The 14,960-nt window shown below is 37.2% G+C and overlaps 1 protein-coding gene across 7 annotated transcripts in view; it reads right to left on the minus strand.

The window, feature by feature from the left end:
• Positions 1-14,960, minus strand: part of Acaca (acetyl-CoA carboxylase alpha) — a 301,033-nt gene that overhangs the window by 60,829 nt on the left and 225,244 nt on the right. For all 7 annotated transcript variants that reach the window (XM_087191888.1, XM_087191890.1, XM_087191887.1 and 4 more), the window contains 4 exons: positions 12,939-13,208; positions 8,770-8,867; positions 4,312-4,432; positions 3,349-3,459 (listed from right to left, as the gene is read on the minus strand). In XM_087191888.1, coding sequence (XP_087048014.1) covers positions 3,349-3,459; positions 4,312-4,432; positions 8,770-8,867; positions 12,939-13,208 — 600 coding nt within the window. The remainder of the gene's footprint in view (positions 1-3,348; positions 3,460-4,311; positions 4,433-8,769; positions 8,868-12,938; positions 13,209-14,960) is intronic.

Below are 14,960 nucleotides of genomic sequence, written 5' to 3' on the forward strand. Positions count from 1 at the left end.
ATCAGGTGTGTGAGAGATGAAATGTAGCCATAAAAGCCTGATGGACACATACAATGTATGAAGTTGGGAATGTGTGTCTCTTCAGCTTTGTATCTGTTAAAGAACAAACAATTTACATGTTGTTGCATTATATAAGTATGATATGGGGCATGTCAACCTTTTCTTTTTAAATGAAACCATGTTAAGTTAAATCAGTGATGGAGTTAGAGGGGGTGGAAAGGATTGGGTAAAAGCAGGGAGAAAGAAAGTTTTAAAAAAAATCTCTGCCTCAGCAAAAGTTTTCATTAAAATTTTAGACAAATGATCCTTGTGTCCTTCTCTCTTGCTGCCTGGGGCTCCATGCTATTTCTATGCAAATAACAACCTCGTGGTTTATATCTTATTATTTCCACCGGAGCTGCAGCGACATGACCTGAGACGTGTAAGAGGTGGGATGGGGTAGGGAGGAGGGAGGTGGAGAGCAGAGAGAAAGAGAAAGAAGGAGAGAGGGAGGAAGGGAGAGAGAGATGGAGTGGGTGCTCACTCAAGTGTGAAAAAATATTGTCAGGAGTAAGCATCAAGAACAAAAAAAAAATTGCAGGGATAACGTGTTTATTTCAGTCCCCCCACCCGTCCACCCCCACCGCTCAAACCAGCACCTTTTAAAATTCATTGGGCATCAGGCGATCATGCACAATCCATCTGCTTTCACTTTATCATTTGCATTTCATGCCTCCTGGCTTTTGATGTGCTGATACTTTGATGCAGTCAGGAGACGCGCATTATCATTATTTCAATTTTCAAAGGGGTCAACGGGATTGGCACTTGCACACACAAGATTTTTTTCCCACCAACCTCTGTGCACCCTCCTTCTTATTTTTCACCCCAATGTTTAACATAAAGGATGAAGCCTCAAAAAGGTAAGGGTCAAATGTTTATAGTCTAAGACCATATATAAGCTTGCACTTATGCCTGTCTACATTTCCACTTTACACAGGTACGCAAAAATTATAAACAAAATGGCCAAGCCTTAAAAGGGAGCCTTCATAGCATTTCAAACACACAAAGACTTTCTCATACACAGATACTCAGAGATGAACAGAGAGAGGGATCTATAAGCAAGATACAGAAACAAAGTGACAGAGAGATCAGCACTCAAAACACAAGAGAGTGACTTGCACACATCCACAATAAGTGAGACAGAGAGATAACTACAGAAAGAAGGGAAATAGAGACCAGAAAGACATCAGCACAGACAAAGAAGGAATATGCACAAGGAGTGAGTCAGAGGAAGCAATCTGAGCATGGTAACTCTGGAATAGTTTCCTTTTTCATACCTGATAAAGGGGCTGATAGGACATTCTTAATGAATGTCCATGAAATCAGGTGTCTTCCAGCAAGCAAAGCAGGATTGGGTAATGTCTATAAACAATTGCTCCCTAGCTAAAAATGATCATGTCTTTCTGGAAATGAGCAGTGTTTGGTAAGTTACAACAACAGCTTGACTTGTCTTTCCCTCTACAACTAGGCTTTTCCTTTAATAAGCAGCTCTTCAAGGTAAGAAGAAGGTGAATATACTGAATTTAATCAGAACAATTCAACTGAATTTTAAGAAAAATATCCTTAAAGCTTTCTTCATGGGACAAACGAAATGGAACTGGTAAGTTTTCAGCAAAAAAAAATCCTCCAAGCCAACCAAACAAAATACTGCTCAAAACCAACAATCTTGGGCCAGGGATTTAGCTCAGTGGTTCTGCTGCCTGCTTGCAAGAGCAAGGACCCGAGTTCGATCCCCGGTACCAAAAAGAACAAAACAAAACAAAAAAACCCAACAATCTTTGGTTTTTATAATATTCTTTGTGTATAACACAATTATCTGTGTGTGAAGCTTAATGCCACAAGATACTTTTCAGAAATTATCTCTCTATACATGTATGAAAATATCATGAAAAACATTTTAAAATTCTATCCTCACATGTAATGGTATCTAAACCTTTTCAATGTTTATCAATATTTTATCCTAAGAGAAACTTTAAAAAAAGTTTTTTTAAGACTCTTGGCTATTTCTCTCACCACAGTAATCTTCAGTAGTAGCAGTTCATAACAAGCTGACTACATCAAACAATTCTCTAATTTATGATATCCCTAAAAAAACTAATTAGATCAATGGAATTATGAACTTTTTCTAAATGGGAATGACAGATGGGACACTTAGTACCTATCCTTCCATTTAAAAATCAAGGTTTGATAAAAATTTCCTGCAAGTCACAAAAACACAATAGCCAATATAATTTAGTATGTGAGTAATTGTATAAGCTTAGTCACCAAACTATGTGAGACAGGAGAACTGAAATTTCAGTGAAAGGGAACACTTTGTCTCCACAAATGAGCTACTCATATTTGCTCATTTGAGCACTACTACATTACTTAAAGATGGAAATTATTATCCCTCTTCAACAGGTAGGAAAGCTGAGGAGGAAAAAGGTAATATATGTTGCACAAAGGCAGCCAGCCCTGGACTATTCTATCATATATTTCTGCTTCTAGAGAGAAAATAAATATCTTATCCCTACAAAGAAGTCAGAAACTGCATTATCCTTTGTATATTCTTTTTTTCTTGGATGGTTCTCACTCTTGGATATCACCACCCCCTGTAGAAAAGCCCCTATGAACTTGGGCTAAAAAGGCATAAACTAAAGCTAGGGTTGTAGCTGAGTGGTGGTATGTGTCCTAGGATTCATGAGGCCCTGGGTTCAACCTCAGCATGGGGGTGGTGGTGGTGGTGAGGTGGGATTGTAAAATGGCATAAGCCTTTCTCAGGAAGGGAAGATAAATGCCTATGTCATGGTCTTTCCCAACAAACCTATTCAATGCATTCATTCACCAGTCTTCGCACTCAATATTTACTAAGTACTTCCCCTATGTATAAGGGACTACCATATATGTCCCTTTTAAGAGGTGTATTCATAATTTCTCAAAATATTAAAATTAGATATTCTCAACACCTTAGATCAGTACTTAGTTATGTTAAATAGGACCTAGTATAACTAGACTCTAAGACAGCTCTGTGTGTGAAAACATAGCTCCTGACATCCTTTATTTATAAGTAAGAAAAATGGAGTGAGTGGGGGCAGAACAAAAGCATTCAGATAATTCTGACTTTCTAGAAAGAGACTAGGATATGAGCTTTTTGGAGCAGGGATTTTGTTGAATGAAATGAATGAATGAAAAGGCAAGCGAGTCAATGGACTAAAATGATGGGGGGGGGGAAGGTAAGACACAGACTGAGGAAAATCAGGATCTTGGACTAAGAATTCATGATAATCTTCAAATAGTTTAACACACTTCTCTCAAACCCTAAAAACTTACTTTGTTGAGGGCACCAGCTCCTGTCAAAATTAAGTGAGAGTTCTCAACCTGGATGGTTCTCTGTCCCAGCCGAACAAGATAAGCCCCAATTCCAATGGCCCGGCATGTCACCTTAAAAAAGAATAAATCCTGCATGTCACATATTTATGTCCTCTCCCAAATGACAAATCTAAGGCATACATAAAATGTGTAAAATCTACATGAATAGAAATAAACACTGCTTTTTGTGAAGTCTGAGTAATAACAATAAAAAAAAAATTTCTGGTCTAAGAGACAAAATTCATCTAATAATTCCAGTAGCAGACACTTCAAGAATCATAGCCCCATTACTTGCCCATTTCATAGATGACTGGCATCCCCACTACAGATATGAGCAAGGAAAGTACTAAAAAGAGAAGAAATTTAAGCTAAAAGAAATTCAAGTTTAAAATCTGGTAAAATATTATATGTGCTGCCGAAGAGAGCACTAAAACCCGGTAAAATATTTAGAGAAAGAAATTAAAGGCTAAAACAAATAGGTTTACTTGGAAAATTTGGTAATTTATATTATCATATCTTCCTATTATCATGCATGATTAAAATAAAACTTTTCAAGAAATGGTTTTGGACTGGGTGTGGTGGCACATGCCTGTAATTCCAGCACATGGGAGGACAAGGGAGAAGAATCACTGTGAGTTTGAGGCCTGCTTGGGCTACACAGTGTGTTCAAGGCCAGCCTGAACTCCACAAGGAGACCCTGTATTAAAAAAAAAAAAAAAACCAAGGCAGAAAAAAATGCTTTCATTTTGGACTGAACAGTGATGGGGGCAGCAATAAACCTAGTCACAGAGCCAGCTCTTCAAAAATTTCACATTCTGGGGGCTAGTGACATAGGTCAGCAGTAGAACATTTGTATAGTATATGTGAAGCTCTGAGTTTTGTTCCCAGTTCAGGGGAAAAAAATCACATTTGGGAAATATTTACCAGGCTGATGGTGATGATCTCATCATAGGCCAATGAAGATTCTCCAGCAATTATTCCTGAACCTCGAAGGTTCTCTGCTCCAAGCCCTTCTTCTTTCCCAATAATATCTGTTATCTTGTACCTATTGGATATAGCCATGCCAAAGCCCAAAAATTAAACACAGTAACAACAATCCATTATGTGGAAAATCATCACTAAAAAGCAACTAAAAGCATATTGAAAACTTGTATTTAATACAAAGGCCTTAAGGTCTTTCTTTTATATTCTTCATTCATGTCTTTCTTCTTAGTTTGATTCCTATTTTATCTGGAAGTATAACAGAAAAAGCAAAATCTAGGATTAAGTATATTGGTTTAAATCCTTGTTCTGATATATGCAGTGATACCACTCTGGGGTAATAATAACTACTGTAGAATGGGGATAATATTACCTACCTTTAAGGGTTGGCACTAGAATTAAAGCAAGAAGGAGAAAGTTTGATCTAACTGGCCATCAGATGTTTTTTTTTTTTTTTTGGTGCCAGGGATTGAACTCCAGTCCTTGAGCTTGCGCAGCAGGCGGTGAAACCACTGAGCTAAATCCCCGGCCCTGGCCATCAGATTTTAGATGCCCTTTCTTACTTTTTTTTAATCAAGTTTCTTAAAAGCAGGGTCAATATATATATCACTATAATAAGCAATTGATTAAATCAAAATTTTGACAATTTATATATGAATTAAAAAATCCAAATAAAGGGGTAGTAGAAATGCTCAACTCAGTTTCAAGTCAAAAATTCTTTTTTTGGGGCTGGGGATTTAGCTCAGTGGTTTCGCTGCTTGCTGTGCAAGTGCAAGGACCTGAGTTCGATCCCCAGTACCAAAAAAAAAAAATTCTTTTTTTTCAAGATAAGGACAAAGAGAAAGGTCAAAATGTATACTCTCATTCTTGCTCTTTCATAATTACCAAGTGTATACATGAGGGTTCTTGGCTATAGTTCTCTGGAGGGGCAGGTAGAATGTGTGTAGAAGTGAAATGCTGGCCAAGTTGTACAGAAAGCATCCTGTGGGTCTACTGGGAGTCCCTCATCTGTCTTCCTGCCAGGGGATTAGGAGTGATAGCTGATAATGGGAAATGGGAGATGGGAAATGCAACTAATAAAAGGAAGGAAAAATAGAAAGTTGGAAGTAGAGATGGGCATAATTATTTATGGTTCCATCTATACTCAGAAGGCTTGGCACTGGGCACAATTTTACAAATTGAAATAATAAATAAGTATCCCACAGTGGCTCTTAAGCTACTTCTTCCTATCATATTTCTCTGCTCCCTTCTTTCTGTCCAGCCCAGTGCCATTGGTCTGAGTCTTTGCATTTCTGCTCCTCAGATTCTCCTAGCTTTCATTTTTAGCCCCTCCCAATAGTCAATAATTCTCCTATTCTTCCTTTAGTTTTATATCTAGACCTTAGAGTCTAGAGTTATGTTATAAATGAAGATAATCTTCCTTAAGGAGTTAATGAACCACAATCATTTGGGGAGGGGTAATGTGTTCTTTTTATAAGGTTCACATGTCATATAGTCACAAATATTCATAGGCCCGGGCAGCCTTTCCTGTAAAGCATATTCTCTCCTTGTAAAGGTTGCAGATTCCTTCAAAGGTATTCGTGATTTGTTAAGTGGCACCTTCTCCCTTCGTTTTACATGAAAAAGAATTAAAATTCTCCATTTTATGTTTTCTGACCTGAGTCTTCTACACATGGGGCTATCATTCTTTAAAGTAGAACTAAATTTTAATATGATAATAAACCTTTGTATAGTGTATTACAATTAATACATTTATGTACATATTTGATTCTTACAACAATCCAATGTGATAGGGAATATCATTCTCATTATTACAGATAGTAATAATAACCAGGATATTTAATTGCTTACTATGTGCTCACAACTGTGCTAAGGGGCTTGGTTCATCTTTCAGATAGGAAACCTCAAAGAAAAAAAATGACTTATTTTTTAACAAAAGCAATATACAAAATTAATAGTTTTCACAAAAGCTAGTAATAAGTAATTAAAAACATATATAACAATAGAAAAATCCTGTTCAGATTAGCAAGAAAAACTACAAAATATTTAGAAATAAACACGAAGAAAGTAGCAAAATTCCACCATACCCACACCAAACCTCAAGGTGTTCCAGGACACCACAGTGAACCCCCTAAGGATACTGCAGGATACTTTTAATTTTTTAGAGAAACACTATGACATTTGATATCTGTTGGATCCCAAGTGAATGACTAGCTCTAGGCAGTGCATGGTTTAACATTAGATAGTCTACATTCCTTTTGACAATGTCCTATCTTTACAAAGCTAGGTTTTTGCAGTTTGTGGGAAAAAAGCAAGCTCTACACGAAAATTAACGAAGAACAAGAAATAAGAGTGGTTAATCCACGGAGGTTCTAAGGTTGGGACTGTTACATAGATGCAAACAACCCACTAGCAAGTACATAATTAAGAGTGAAATAATATTTTTCAATTCATGTGTATTATTTTATTAAAAAATCATGAAATTGTTAGGACATAAACATGCAGTTATTGGAGTTTACCTACTTAACTGACAGAAATACAGTATTAGGTAAATCCTTTGGCCTTAGGGGTTGTGTGAAAAAATGAGCTGCTAAGTGTGTCATGAATCAACAAAGTTTCAGGACCTCTGGCATAACCTACAAGAAAACTATAAATCTTTTAAAAAGATACTTCAATAAAAAGAAAAACATACTATGCTTCTTTTGGGGAAGAGTTAATATTAGTAGGGGAAGAGTTAATACTAGGAAGATATTCACAAATTAATGTATAACACTAATGCGATAAGATTAAAATCATTATGAAAAGTCTTGGGGAACTAATTTTATAAAAATGATCCCACAGGGCTGGGGATTTAGCTCAGTGGTTCCGCCGCCTGCCTCGCAAGCGCAAGGTCCAGAGTTCAATCCCTGGTACCAAAAAAAAAAAAAAAAGATCCCACATATAAAAAGGGCAAAAACAGCTAAAAAGATTTGGGGAAAAATTAAGAACATGAAGAAATCTGCCCTACTAGAATAGTTAAAATGGTATGCCATTAGCACAGGGATAGATAGAACAAAAAATAAGAACATATGAGTTATGCAATAAATAAAGTTGGAGGAATTAACATTTTAGGAACTACTTGCAGAGAGATTATAAAAATGTTCAGCTTCACTGGTAATCAAAAATACAAGTTAAAATAACAATTGCCATTTTTATCTTACTTTATTATTTTTTTTTTTGGTACCGGGGATCGAACTCGGGTCCTTGCACTTGCAAGGCAGGCGGTGGAACAACTGAGCTAAATCCCCGGCCCTATCCTACTTTATTAATTGATAATCAATGTTGGCAAGGGTAGAAAAAAATTAAAAGAGAAGAAACAAGCACTATCACATACTACTAATTAGGAAAGCAGATCTTGGGAGGACAATTTGAAATTATTTTTTTAAATCCTTAAAAATGGACTTCTTTTTTGTTTTTCTATACTGAGGGTTGAACCCAGGGAACACTGAGCTATATCTCCAACCCTTTTTAAACTCTGTTTTGAGACTGGATTTCTCTAAGTTGCCCAGGCTGGGTTCAAACTTTTGATTTTTCTGCCTCAGCCTTCCCAATAGTAGGAGAATAGGTATGTTCTACCATGCCTAGCAGAAATATTATTTAACCAGTATTTCTGCTTCTAGAAATTAACCCAAAGGAAATAATCAAAGATACTCCTTAAAGTTTATATAAATGAATCTTTAGCTCAGGGATATAATAGTAAAAAATCGGAAATAGCCTGAATGTTCAAATATAATATATTCATTATGATGAAGTACAATTCAACCATTAACATTCATATATTTTAAGTTGGGTGTGGTAGTGCATGCCTGTAATCCCAGCACTCTGGAGGCTGAGGCAGGAGGATAGCCACAAGTTCGAGGCCTGCCTGGGCTACATAGTGAGTTCGAAGTCAGCCACAGCTACACAGAGAGATCCTGTCTCAAAAAAAGAAAACCCCAAAACATAAAAATTTCTCTAGAAATAGTTTTGTGAACAAAACAAATTCAAAAGAAAATCTTATCTATTATAATCCCAATTATGTTGAAAAAAGGGTATGAATATGGAAAAGATACTCAGAATATATATATTCATAACTGTTGCCTCAGGATCAAACTGTGGCTGATATTTTTTCTTCATAATTGTTTACATTTTAATTTTTCTAAAATGAATAGGTATTCCAAACAGAATTTAAAAACCTCAATAATAAGGTCTTTCAGTTAATAAGTGGTAGAGGGGGTAACATAAAAACCTAAGACATCTAGATTAAGTAACAAGTAATCTCCACTGCTCTTCAAGGTCATGATCAGCAGAACAGTAGGGAAAAAATAATGTATTCTCTTTTCTTTAGTCATGGCCAAATTATCTTGATATATAAATACTTACCTGGATTCTCCTTCATCCTCCACATGTTCACAGTGGACAGAGTTGAGAGCACTGACTCTCTTATAATCTTGAGGGGTCAGATATAAATACTTGTATCCCTGTGAAATACAGTTTTTTTTAACTCATTATTTACCATTGTCACATAACCAGAAGACACAGCAAAGCATGCATAATAAGCTTGTTTCAAAGGTAGCTTTAAATTGCCATATCACTTCTTAAAGTTACCATCTAATAGGATATTAGCATAGATCTCCTTTAAAAGACAGAAGCAGTTATTTTTTCCGTTACTGACTGCCTGTCCTTGAGACAAGATACCTTGTAGCTTCAACTGCAAGTATATTCTATTGATTTCAATTCAATAGGGGTAAAGGGTCATTTTCAGATCTTTAGTGACACCTCTATTAAACATATTAACATGAGGGCTGGGGATTTAGCTCAGTGGTTCTGGCACCTGCCTTGCAGGCGCAAGGTCCCAAGCTCAATCCCCGGTACCAAAAAAACAAACAAAAAAGATATTAGCATGAATTAAAGACTTATGAGAATAACTACTCTTCACTCTCTTAAATCTCTATATAAAAAAATCATCAAATCTATAGTATCATATTATCATTGGGTAAGTAACTGTACATGGGTAAGTAATAACTGAAAGGATCATAAATCTAGAAGATTCAATATTAAAAATCAGAAGTCTACAGATTGCTAACAGTGAACTTATTTCTTTTGCTTTTTTCAATAATTCCTAATTACTTTATTTTTTGTACCTGGGATCGAACTCAGGTCCTTCCGCTTGTGCAGCAGGCAGTGAAACTACTGAGCTAAATCCCTGGTCTCCTAATTACATTTTTAACATTATACCATTTCATAATTAATTTACTTGTATACATACATATCCACACTGTATTCTTATACAAAGTACAATGACATGGTATGTGTCTAACATGCTGTATGTGTATACAATTCAGTAGTTTTTAGTATATTCAGATGCTGTGCAACCTTCACCACTAATTCTAGAATGCTTCTATCCCCAAAATCTCAAAATGGTCAGCAGTCACTATCAATTTCTACATACTTTTTGAATGAATTTTAATGAACTGCAATCTACATGCAATAAATTTTATCAACTTTAAGTGTTACAATTTGATGAGTTCTGAACATGTATATACTTGGGTAACCACCACCACAATCAAAATACAGGATATTTCTATCACCCCTTAAACAATCTTACACGTAAAGACGTTAAAAGCACCAAAGGAAACTGAGAAAACAGCCAGGAAGGTAAAACGACAGAAAGACAAAAAGGGCAATTCTGAGGTCCTGGAAGCCAACAAGAGAAAAGTATTTTAAGGATGAAGGAGTGATCAACTGTCAAATGCTGCTGAATCATCAAATAACTAAAATGAGGACTGAGAATTCATGTGGAATTTAGCAATATGAAACACTGATGACCATAACAAAAGCAGCTATAGTGGAATGGGGAAGCTTCACTGAAGTAGATTTAAGAGGGAATAAGAAAAGTATATGGGGATCACAAGACAACTCTTTTTTCCCCCTTTCAGTATTAAGGATTGAACCCAGGGTGTCAGCCAGGTGAGGCAAGCATTCTACCAATGAGCCACAGCCCTAGTCCTTTTCATTGATCTGAAGATAAGATCTTGCTGTTACCCAAGCTGACATTAAATTTGCAGTCCTCCCTTCTTATTCTCCCTAGTAGCTCGCATTTCAGGTGTGCAACCCCATGCCTGGCTTGGAATATACTTTAAGAAGTTTTGCTCTAGGCCTGGGGATTTAGCTCAGTGGTTCCGGCACCTGCCTCGAAAGCTGGCATGGTCCCAAGTTCGAGCCCCGGTACCAACAAAACAAAAAGGAAGTTTTGCTCTAAAAGGAAAAAGAAAGTGGAATAAGGGTAGTGTCAAATGCTGCTAATAATAAGGGTATATAAGGGCAAGTCATTGTATGCTAAAATGGTAAATCCAGAAGGAATGGGAAATGCAGTGATGCAATAAAGAGGCAGAAGTGTTGGTAAGTTGGCAAGAAGGGAGATCAAGTGTATAAGAAGAGGGATGGCCTTGGACTGGAGGAAGGATTGTTTATCCAAAGCACAGGAGAAAAAGCAGAGAGTAAGGGTACGAATGTAAAAGCTTGTGGAGCTCTCTTCTGATTCCTTTTGTTTCTCAGTAAATAGGGAACCAAGGTCTAATACTGGCTGCAAGTGAGGATAGGGGAAGAGAATACAAGGGTTTGAGGAGAAAGAAGGTGTGAAACTGTCATCCAGGAGTTTGGTAAGTTTGAACTGAATTTAAAGTACGATCAGTCAACAGAACTGCGTGTTTTTCTCTCTCAATATTCAGCTATGCAGGTGCACACATGAGAGTAGATGGAGAGAGTAGATTTAAACAAGGTTTTCATAAAGGCACAAAATAAGCAGAATGAAGAGAGAAGCCAAAAAAAAAAAAAAAAGAGTTAAGATTATAATGGCATTTGACCCAGCTATTCCCCTACTGGGTATCTTCCCAAAAGAACTAAAAGAATCATACCACAGTGATATATGTGCACCCATGTTTATAGCGGCACAGTTTGTAATAGGTAAAGCTTGGAAACAGCTCAATTGCCCATCAACTGGCGACTGGTAAAGAAGACGCGTTTTTTTTTTAATAAAATGGAGTACTACTTACCCATAAAGAATGAGAAACTACAGACATTTATAGCTAAATGGATGCATATTGAGGCCATACTCTAAAGTGAAATAAATAGGACACAAGTGTAAATACCGAATAGTTTCTCTAGTGTGGGAAACTGAAAGTGTAAATAAGGATTAAAAGGATTAATAATGGGGCCGGGGATTTAGCTCAGTGGTTTCGCCGCCTGCTGCGCAAACGCAAGGAACCAAGTTCGATCCCCGGTACCAAAAAAAAAAAAAAAAAAAAGGATTAATAATGAATAATTCATACTTTGAAAGAGGAAAATGTCCAAAGGGGTAGGTGTGGTGGGAGGGGGAGGGGAAGGGGAAAGGAAAAATTATGAGAAAAGAAAAAAAATGGAAACGAAGTCTATGTAAATAGGGAAGGATGGAGGGGGTGAAGGGAGCACAGGGAATGGGGGAAAAAAAAAATAAAAACCAAGATACATCATGTACAGGTACAAGCACCCAATGATAAATGTAAACGTACTGTATACCTAAAATGTACCAATAAAAGAATTTAAGGAGAACAAAATTAATGGTTAACCTTGGAATTTAAGCTAAATAAGAATAAGATGTAAGGAGGGAGTGAGGAACAGATGGAGGGGTGGCAAAGAAAGGGAAGCTTGAAATTGAGATTTTGGGAAATGAGATGCTGAGCTAGGCAGCAGGACAGGACCATCACAAGAGAAGAAGTCAAGGATCCAAGATAAGGCAGACTATGGAAAGATTATGTGGATACAGCATTCACAAGAATTATCACATGACTAATAACATTAGAGAAGTCAACAAGGTGCCAGGAACTAAAAGATACAAATAGTAAGGGATTGTGACCAAAGTGTGGGGAAACACCATAAGAAGGAAGAGTGGTTGGACAACAGCATAATCTAATGACAGGAGATTAAAGGTGCAGTTTTTTTTCAGGAAGAAGGGAGATGGAAAGGTCTGCAAGTAGCAATGAAGTTTCAAGAAAACTGTATTCCCTCTCGAGGCTCAGTAGTACAAGGGAAAGAGAGAAATCAGGCACTACTTAGGAAGGTCACAAGGGAAACCGTGTCTTTGCATGAGAGATAGGTTTCAAATAGGGCAAGCAGGTTAGAGAAGATGAAGACACAAAGGATTTTGTTGATGACTGGCCACAATCCTAAAAGCTAGAGTAGAATAGTTTACAGATACGTATTTTGGGTTTAGCATGTCTTGTGCTAAATGCATTCCTATTATTTTATCTAATGTTCAACCAAAGAAACATCCATCTATTTTAAAGCTGGAGGAAAAATCAGATGAACATATTAAGAAACAATTTGTCTCAAAGATGGTGTCTTAAGAAAATTTTGTAACTTTATTTATATCTAATTTTCATTATACAGACTGACATTCAAATTTAAACTTCCTTTCCTCTACCTTTTACACATGCACGTGACACACACACACACGCGTGTGCACATGCATAACCATACAGTATACTGAAGTATTATCTCTTCTTAGCCTGTACCTTGTAAGGATCCTCAGGATCTACCCAGGCCACATGAAACATATGGCGAATTTCTTCTGCCAGTCCAATTCTTGCTCCACTGTTGGCTGCTACATAGATGCGTGGAATACCCTCTGCCCTGGCAAGTTCAGAAGCTCTGAGAAACAGCAAATCCTCCTGGGGCCCAAAGGACCCAATTAGGTATGTGATGTCATTACCAATAACAATGATATCCCGGCCCTCTGGATATTCAGGACTTTTCAGGATCATTTTCCAAGCTACCATGCCAATCTGCAAAGATATAAACCAACTAGTAAATATAAGCCTCTTATAGTGAGATTTTATTTTTTCAGGTTCCTTCAATGTATGACACTATAACTAGACACATTCTTCATGGGAAGGTGTGCATTGCTGAAGAGCCAACCTCCCTGTTAGAAACTAGAAAAATTCTAGTATACTGCTCTAGATTTGCTGAGAAAAGCTGGTTAACTATGTAATCTAAAGCTGACTTAGTTCCTTTTTGGGCCTACTCAAAACCGAAGACTAAAATGCAATTAAGATATGTGTGGAAGAACAAGATAGTACAGGCAATTAAGTCTACAATCTTACTATATTAAGACACTATTTCCAGCTTTAGTGAGACTGGTTCCAAGAAACCTTTAACACATAAGGGACCAGAAAGAGAATCACCTTTCATGGACTGGATAATTCCTGTGATCTGAGATCCTTTAACTATCCTCCCGCATTTGATATGAAAAATGAAATATTCTTTAGTGGTTTGCTCCAGGAATCTTCCAGTTCTGCAAGAATTTCCTATTGCTCAACATCGCTTTTTTTTTTTTCTCGCAGTACTGGGGATTGAACTCAGGACCTTGTGGTTGTCAGGCAGGCATGGAGCCACTGAACTACATCCCCCGCCAACACTGCATTCTTGAGAGTGTCTCCTGCTGCTTTCTCTCAGCAGCAAAAAACCAATGGATGAACAGAACTAATTTTTTGCTGCACTGTGATATATGTTAACTCTCTGCTCTCTATTCAGTAGCATCTGACCAGCCACACAAATGATACCTACTTAAAAGGCAGAGGTGGTGTGTCTCTTCCCAAACTCTCACAGCTCTCTCCTCTTTTAATCTTCTATGTGAAAACGAATCAATCCTTCCACTTGTTTATTCACTGGTTTCATTTCTTTTCTATTCATTTACACCCCAGTTACAGATGTAGTTTTTCATGTCTGTCTGTTTCCCATATACTTGGTTGGATAAGTGATGCTTCTCATTCTATTTTTCCCCTCTTTCTGCCTCTCATCTTCCTCCCTGCCCCCACCACTCACCTGCCAAAACAGCCTACCAGATGAGCATTCCTGGTCCTGCCTAATGGAGCCCAGCCACACATCTGCAGCCTTGGTCCCTCATCCCCAGGCTGCTGCGTATCACCTCATTGGGGAGCTGGCCATCAAGAAGGGCCATTAACAGATGTAAATAGCAGCATCCCTGGAAAGCCACATGCATCACCCAGACTCAACCGGGCCAGTGATCATAAGCTCTGAGTACACATTCCTCAATCCAATTGCACATCCAATGTAATCAGGCTGGTTGAGGCATTCCACACAGCTATTTGTGATTCTCAGCATTAAGAAATATATACGAAATACCCACAGATAAATATAAGCTATTTAATATATTATACCATTGGCCAAATACAAATCAAAATGGATATAATACACAGGGAAAAAATCCAATCACCTTCTGAGATAAGGTATTACTCTATCTGCTCACTAAAGACAGATAAGGAAAGGAGAAACACATCATTAAAAAAATAGCACAGAGAAACCCCAAATATCAGGATAATTTTGCTTGTGTTTTTTAAGAGAGCAGTTTATATAATACCTGTATGTAGTGAAATATTTTATCTGCTTTCTCACGTGTTCCTCTAGCCCAACTGCTCTTTTGTTTTTCAGGAAAGAAAAGCTATTTCCTGTCTACTTTCCTCTAAATGCATTTGTAGTTAGGAAAATTGGGTTTTACACCAAATTTTATGATATAT

Source organism: Heterocephalus glaber, unplaced genomic scaffold (assembly GCF_053883595.1).
Source record: "Heterocephalus glaber isolate CG9 unplaced genomic scaffold, H.glaber_assembly_v1.0 deba00001564, whole genome shotgun sequence".
NCBI lineage: Eukaryota > Metazoa > Chordata > Mammalia > Rodentia > Bathyergidae > Heterocephalus > Heterocephalus glaber.